The 8578-nt window shown below is 36.6% G+C and overlaps 1 protein-coding gene across 1 annotated transcript; it reads left to right on the forward strand.

Annotated features, from left to right (window-relative positions):
• Positions 1–516: 516 nt before the first annotated feature.
• Positions 517–2588, forward strand: LOC133297969 (cation/H(+) antiporter 15-like; the record flags this gene model as incomplete). The annotated part of the gene is made up of 2 exons (XM_061497207.1): positions 517–1122; positions 1332–2588. Coding segments are annotated over 2 exons (1863 nt in total), but the record flags the coding sequence as incomplete, so codon positions are not given.
• Positions 2589–8578: the final 5990 nt, after the last annotated feature.

The following is an 8578-nucleotide window of genomic DNA, read 5'->3' on the forward strand; positions in this document are numbered from 1 at the left end:
ATACTTGACCTAATGGGATTGGCCCAATACAACAAATAATAATAATAAAATAACCAATATTTACAACACTCCCCCTCATGCTGAGGAATAGATATTTATCATTCCCAGCTTGCTAGTAAGTTCTTGAAATCTGTCTGGAGGAAGTCCCTTTGTTAATAGATCAACCAATTGACGCCCAGTGGGAATATATGGAGTGGTAATCAACCCGCTATCAAGTTTCTCTTTGATGAAATGGCGTTCGACCTCAATATGTTTAGTCCGATCATGTTGAACCGGATTATGAGCTATACAAATAGCGGACTTATTATCACATAGCAGCTTCATAGGTCCCTCACATTTTATTTTGAGATCATCAAGTACAATTTTTAGCCACAGTAACTCACAAATTCCTTGAGCCATAGCTCGAAATTCAGCTTCTGCACTTGATCTGGCAACTGGCAACCACATCTTGTTTCTTACTTCTCCATGTCACTAAGTTACCACAGAGAAACATGCAATAACCAGTGGTAGATCGACGGTCAGTCACGGATCCAGTATAAACATGCATATGGTTGGGTTTTGTTCACTTTATTGATTCCTTATTCACATAGTGGTGGAAAACCATTGCTCTCAGCACTTAGCTCCTTAGTTTTCATTATTTTTTGCTTCTGTGTGGTGCGTCCTATCCTTCCTCCTTTCATTGAACGCAAAACAGACTCTTATTCATGGGACAGGCCACAGTTCATGGGTGTGTTGATGGGAACTTTTGTTTGTGCATTTATCACAGATTTTCTTGGCACACACCACATTGTTGGGGCTTTTATTTATGGACTAATCTTACCTCATGGGAGGTTTGCTGAGTTGGTGATGGAAATGACAGATGATTTTGTTACTGGGGTTCTATGCCCTATCTACTTTGCTGGTTTTGGCTTAAAAATCAACTATTTAATGATTGTGACCCAGCCAAAATGGCATTTGATGTTGCTCATTATGCTGCTGTTATCCATCCCTAAAGTTCTAAGCTCCTTAATTACAACTTTCTTCTTTGGTATGTCTGCTCGAGATGGTATAGGCATTGGATTGCTTCTCAACACTAAGGGCATCATGGCATTGATCCTGCTAAGCGTTGCCTGGGACAGAAAAGTAAGTAATAATCAATGGTTACATTAATGGTTTTATACTTCTCTAACATATACAAATAAGGATAAGACTGCATATAAGTATTTTCTTCACCTCATCCTCATTAAGTTGAGGTTCAACGGGGAGTGATTTTTTTATTTCATACTCCTTTTTCAAGTTCATTAGCTCTTAGTTACAGCTAATTCAAATGTGTGTTTATTTTTTTTTAACAGATTTTGAACTTATATGATTTCACAATCATGATGCTTGGTATTATAATAATGACTGTGCTGGTATCTCCCTTGATCAATGCTACATACAAGCCAAAATTTCGATTTAAGCAATCACAGCTAAGAACTGTACAGAAGTTAAGGAGTGATGTAGTGCTTAGAGTTGTTGCTTGTGTCCACAATGCTTGCCAAGCCACCGCAATGACACATGTCCTTGAAACAGTAAATGCCACAAGAATTTCACCTTTACATGTATTTGCACTTCACCTTGTTGAACTCACTAGATATGGCACTGCTCTTCTTGTAGCCCAAATGGAACATTCAAATTCAAATGCACATGGTGGAGAACAAAAACTCTCTGAATCACAAGCAGAGTTTGAGAGCATAACCAATACATTTGACGAATTTGTAGAAGGGTACAATGCTGTTAGATTTGAGACATCAAGTGTTGTGTCAACTTATGAAACTATCCATGAAGATATATACAACGTAGCAGAAGAGAAATTTGCAAGCTTAATTATCCTTCCTTTTCACAAGGAGCTAAACTCAGAAGGTGTACTAGAAACAACTCACACTGCACAAAGTGACATAAACAAAAGTGTTCTACAACAATCACCATGTTCTGTTGTGATCTTTGTCGACCGTGGACTTGGATCATTATTACAAACAAGTTTGAGGATTGTTGTGATCTTCATTGGAGGACCGGATGATCGCGAAGCCTTATCTATAGCATGGAGAATGGCAGGGCATTCAGGAATTCAATTGGATGTGGTAAGAGTACTTTTGTTAGGTGAAGCTAAGGAAGAAGAAGAAGAAGAGAACACAATGAACAATGATGCAAATGAGTTATTATGTACAGTTAGGGATAATGGGGTACAGAAACAAATGGATGATGAGTATATATTCTCCTTCAGGCACAAGGCAATGAACAATAATGAGTCAATTGTTTATTCAGAGGAAGAAGTGCATACAGCAACAGGTGAAGAGATTCCTTTACTACTCAATGAGTTAGACAAAAATGACTATGATTTGTACATTGTTGGACAAAGTTGTGGTAGAAACTCTAGAGTTTTTTCCAAGTTGTTGGAATGGTGTGACAATCCTGAACTTGGGGTTATAGGGGATATTGTAGCTTCAACAAGCTTTGGTACACGTGCTTCATTGCTTGTTGTGCAGCAATATGATTCTGGTTCAAAGCGTAAAACTCAACATCAAAAGAAATGTCACCAAAAGAATGATGGCCCTGAGATGATGTTGTGAAACACAGATACAAAGATTAGATATTGCAGATTAAGGAATGTTTTCTATAATCTTAAGACAAATTTATATGTATATAATTCTCGTGATGTAGTTAAGTATTTGGATTCCCATCTTGTTTTTTGTACTCTATTTACTCTCAAAAGGCACATAAACATAAAATGTTAGTCATACTATTTAAGATAATCCAAATTAAATACATCATGTTGCGGTTTTTTTTATTATTATTATTTTAGTATATCAACTTGACATGAAGAATTCTACAACATATGAAACGTTTAAATCATTAAGGATTTTTTAGGGGAGCTACTTCCAAAATTCTAAGACATAATTGTTGAATTTTATCAAACAACACACAAACCCTCATTTAACATGTCATGGCCGAATGGTATGTATAAACAAAGACTTATACAATTCATTATATTTTCTTTATTTCAATCACCAATTGATCACATCACAACCTTAACTTCACTTAGACATCATGAAAAACACATGTACTTCACATTTGTTATTGAACTCAACATCATCAATCAAGCATTAAACATCATTAACACCATACGAAATCCTTAGTTTACTAGTGATGGTCGAAGCACACACTTAGGGTTAGGTCATTTATCTTTCTTTTTTTCAAATCTCTTTGATGTTCTCTTTACATTAAAAGATTAATCAATCAATTTCCAACATCCAAACCACTTCAAACAACATCACAAAAAATGAAAAACACAAAGAGGAGAGAGAGAAAAGGAGAACACAAACAATTTTAACGTGGGAAAACCTTCTCCAATGAAGAAGTAAAAACCCACGGGACCTAGGCCAGATCAAACGTCCACTATGAAAATAATGGATACAAAGAATCAAAATACACCAATATGGTGGTTAACACAACCTTTCCAACAATGGTGGTAATCAAACTACCCTAGAGATGTTTCACTCAAACTTTCTCTAGGGATCTCTCAAATACAAAGCTTAAAGCTTTGCTCTCAAATCTCTCAAATTTCTCTCTCTCTAACCTAGCATCCACCCACAACTAATGAATATATAGAGGAGGTCAGATCTAGGGTTTAGGATTTTTAGGAAACCCCTCAATGGGCTTGGGCTTAGCATTGAAGGAGGAAGCCCAACAAGAGGTTCTAGTAGGCAGAAGACTGTGTTTGGTGTTGATTCGGAAAGAACTAAGAGGTGTATGGATTTAAACGCTCGTATAGTACCATTGTTGCAAATTTGAAATGTGTTTGTGAAAGATAAAATATGTCAAATGAGGTGTCATTGCGTAGATCTCGAAAAGTTATGCGGAAACAAAAAAAACTACCTCATTCTGATATCCGAGTCAAAAGTTATGGTCTTACGAAGTTTTTTTCGGTTAAACTGTTAACTTTTGTAATATAAAAAAAAAGTTAGGCGTGAAGAGTCACGCCTAAATTAGGCGTAAAGGTCTTGTGAGTCATACCTAACTTAGGCGTGAATAGTCATGCCCAATTTGGGCGTGAGTGAGTGCAGTATATTCGTAATTAGGTTCAAAACAGCAACTTATTGGTAATTATTTATTAAAAAAGAAATATTTTAATTTTTTTTTGCCTAGTTATGGAATATTAGCTCCAATCCGGCAAAAAATATATTAAAATATTACTTTTTTAATAAATAATTACCAAAAAGTTGCTATTTTGAACCTAATTACGAATATACTGCATTCATTCATGCCCAAATTAGACGTGACCATTCACGTCTAAGTTGGCATAACTCCCAAGTCCCAAGGCATTCACGCCTAATTTAGGCGTGACTCGTCTGGCGTTGACACATGGCACAAAAAGTTAACAGTTTAATCGTTAAACTTCATAAGGCCATAACTTTTGACTCGGGTATCCGAATCAGATAATTCTTTTTTTGATTCCACATAACTTTTCGAGATCTACGCAAAGACATCTTATATGATATATTTTATCTCTCACAAACACAACTCGAATTTGCAAGAATGGTACTATAAAGATGGCACCAAAGTGGATTAGTCCATCTATAAATAAGGATACTTAATGTCCTATTAAAATATATACTTCTACCAAGTGTTTGAAAAAAAAATGTTCAAGGTTATTGAATCACAATACGTATCGTGTATCGTTTGGCCGATTTTTCATATCTGAATCATATTGAATCGTAAGATACAGAAATATAATAAAAAATAATTTAAAAATATATAACTTTTTTATGACTTTTATGGAACCGTATTGAAAGTTACATCCTTCTAATTTATGACTTTTCCTTTAAAACCATTTAAATTATGTCTGCCTAAGAGAAAGAAAAAACTAAATACATTTAAAAGAAAATAAAAAAGGAACTAATGGGTATAAGAAAAGAAAACTAAATCTGAAATCCAATCGTGAACTCTAAAGTTTGAAAACGTCTCTAATACAAAACAACGGTGGAGTCTTTATAGTTTGATTTGTTGGAAGCTTATAACCTATGAATGGTTTTCAAAAACAAAATCATTCTTCCTTAGAGATTTAGAATATTTATTTAATTATTTCTTTTATTAATACAGATTTTTCAAATTAGTTTTTGAGTTTAAATAAAAAATCAAATCTTTATTTTGTTTTCCTTATTAATAATAATTTTTTAATTTTATTTTAATTTAAATCACAAACCAAATCAATATTTATTTTTTATATTAAAAATTAAAAAATTTGATTTTTTTTAATTTAAATCACAAATCTAATCTTTATTTATTGTTTTATATTAAATCACAAACTCAAAACTTGGAGGTTTCTGGGTTTAAACGCTCTTATAATATCATTATTGCAAATTTAAATTTTGTTTGTGAGAGATAGAATGTAACAGCCCCAAACCCTGTAGCATGATATTGTCCGCTTTGCCCCGCGCACAAGCACCGTCGAGCTCACGGTTTTGTTTCTTGGGACACCCCACAAAAGGCCTCACACTAGAAGAGGTATCCATACCCTTATAAGGCATGCTTCGTTCCCCTCTCCAACCGATGTGGGACATTACATCCTCCCCCACTGGGAATACAGCGTCCCCGCTGTACACACCGGTCCAGGTCTGATACCATAAATGTAACAGCCCCAAACCCTGTAGCATGATATTGTCCGCTTTGCCCCGCGCACAAGCACCGTCGATCTCACGGTTTTGTTTCTTGGGATGTAACAGCCCGTTACGTACCGGTATTGTTAACATTAATTATGATATTAAGCGCAGTTACAATCACAGCAGTTCATTTATAAAAACGAGAATAAATTTTTTCCGACTATTACGCGAGCATTTAAATCATAAAAAGGCGTAATAATTAAAAGCTGTGACCGTAACCGTAAACTCTTGCGGAAGACTTATTTAAACTATTTTTATCACTTACGTTACTTATTATAAGTTACTAAGGAGTTCCCATAAACTCACTTAGCCAATTTCCAACTTTACGTTTTATACCAATTCGAACATGTTACACTCTAAGTTTTTCTGCGACCAAACCGATCGCAACCAACCCTACTTCTCAGATTATATCTTTGTGTTACTTAATTCCCTTTTTAACAAGCTAAAATACGCTCAATTCGGAGCTCATTTGCTCCGGTTATCGCCGTTTGAAGTTGGATAAGCGATTAGCCCAAACAACCCCAAAAACAGCTCCAAACCACTCACATTGCTCGAATTACTGCACTCAATCCACTCAACCATTTGCCCTCAAATTTTTATCCTACAAACTAGGCATCTCAAACTTCATTTTGATATATCACACGCTCAATTTGACTGAGAAACGAAGCGGAAATTAATTTCCCAAATCCGGTCCAGAATCTGCCTCAGGTGCAGGGGCACATGGGCAGTCCGTTTTTCTCTATTTTTTTCAGGCCGCAGATCAACCCAGATTTTCCTCAAATTTGGACACAAGGTAGAGGTCATCTCAACCTTCAAAATGGCGTATGGCACGTCCCTAGGGGACCTCTATGGAGGGAGATATGCTCTCCCGAAGTTCGCCTAAAATCTGCCAATTCTACAGAAAATTTGCCAGAGTTTCCTTTGTTTTTCCAATAATCCCAAATTTTTAAAAGATCATTTAAACCTCAAATGTACCTAATAAACACATGATAATACAGTAATAATCCAATGGGTGGCACACACAAGGACCAACAACGCCTTGGGGCACTTACAACCCAATCCAGTTTATAGTTATTAAACATAGAGTCCATATTAATCATTCTTAAGTAGTTGCAATCACTAACACCTTTTTCATGCATATTTCCATCATACATATTATCATAACCTAAAATAGGCCTAAGGCCCTTCCATCATAATTAGACATGCATCAATACTATTACAATATGGCTTTACAAATTACAACTTGAAACTAAAACTTCAAATTACATTCTTCTAAAATTTCAACTTAATTTAAAAGACAACATAACCAAATACATCACTACTAGACTTAGGCAAAATGGCATGAACAAGATGCTAATGAAGCTACTAATAAATACAAATGACATGTTCATGCCCTAAGTCTAGCCTAGGCCACACGGCCAACAAAATGCAAAATAAGAAACGCTCCATCGCTCACTCTGCGGGCCTCTTGCCCGAGGCTCCTGCTCCACTGCTACCTCCTGAAATAAATGCCCCGAGACGGGGTGAGATATACGAATATATCTCAGTAACCAAGAGGTTCTGGAGAAAACTCCACCCAATGGTTCACTTCGATGCATATCAATAGAATACAACAACCACTTGAAAACGGGATATAGCAAGGGATTTAGAGAAGGGGGAATATAAAGAAAACAAAATACGACGATACGGGATGGTAACCCCAATTCCACGTACGCCCTCGGCATATATAAGCCTATGGGTATCATCCAAGGTGTGTTCACAGAAACCACAACCATGATGCCCAAACCAACCAAAACGCCAAAGACATTCCTAGTGTGCTCCTACCCGGATCACACACCATGACCGCAGTCAACTGGAACTCCCTCCTGGAGACCTATCCAGCGGATGTCCGAAAATGCCCGAAGGCTAATAAAATTGTCTACTGGCCAGAGACTCGGTACCGCAGTACCCATAGCAATAATGCATGCATGCTCATGTGTTCTATACTATTCATACACACTTCCTACCGTTGCCATCAACTGGCAAGGTGGAACAGAAAAGGGGAACAAGCCCCAGTACCAAGAGGTTACCTTAATTCGTGTTTCCACAAGCTCCGCAGCAGCTTATCCCTCAACTCGGTACACAGCGGAATGCCTACACAGAGGACATTCCCAATCACTCTCAGTTCAACCCATACATGTTAATTTATAATTACACATGCAATGAACCAATTTCTTACCTCAATCCACTTGGTCCCGGACCAAGGGCAATTCACTGATTCAAGATTCGGGATTCAGGTCGACGTACGGCAACCGATACAATAACGTACATCCATCAGTACTCGTCAAATAGTATCAAAACGCAAAACACAAAAATCCTCCCCATCCTCCCTTGATGGTTCGGCCATTGTAGTGTAAATGTGAGATTTATTTTTCTAAATTTTCTTTCTCATTTTGTTACGTCTCATTAGGTTGTCAATAGGCCAGTTCAAGAGCCGGTTCGTCATTTTCGCGTCGAATTACATCAAAACGCGAAAATCGCCAAATCACCCCTTTTCCCCTTGGAGGTTCGGCCATGTAGGTGTAAATTTGAGATTTATTTTCCTAAATTTTCTTTCTCATTTTATAACACTCCCTTAGGTTGTTTAGAGGCTAGTTCAATCGTCGTTTTTCCGTTTTTCGACATTTACGCATCGTTTTGCGAAATATTTAATTCTGGGCTCATTTAGGTCTCTAACACAATTCATTTTTTCCATTGATTCAAACACTCTCCAAGCACAACACAACCCATCTAAGCACCATATAACTACGCGATTCATTATCCAAATCATTTTTCAACATCAATTCCTCAATCTTTCCTCAAAGAATCGAATTTTAACCTATGGCATTCCAAGGAATTTCCATACAACTTTAATCATTCCA

The sequence above is a fragment of the Gastrolobium bilobum genome, unplaced genomic scaffold (genome assembly GCF_033153095.1).
Source record: "Gastrolobium bilobum isolate Gb01-03AN ecotype WA unplaced genomic scaffold, APGP_CSIRO_Gbil_v1 utg179459, whole genome shotgun sequence".
Lineage (NCBI taxonomy): Eukaryota > Viridiplantae > Streptophyta > Magnoliopsida > Fabales > Fabaceae > Gastrolobium > Gastrolobium bilobum.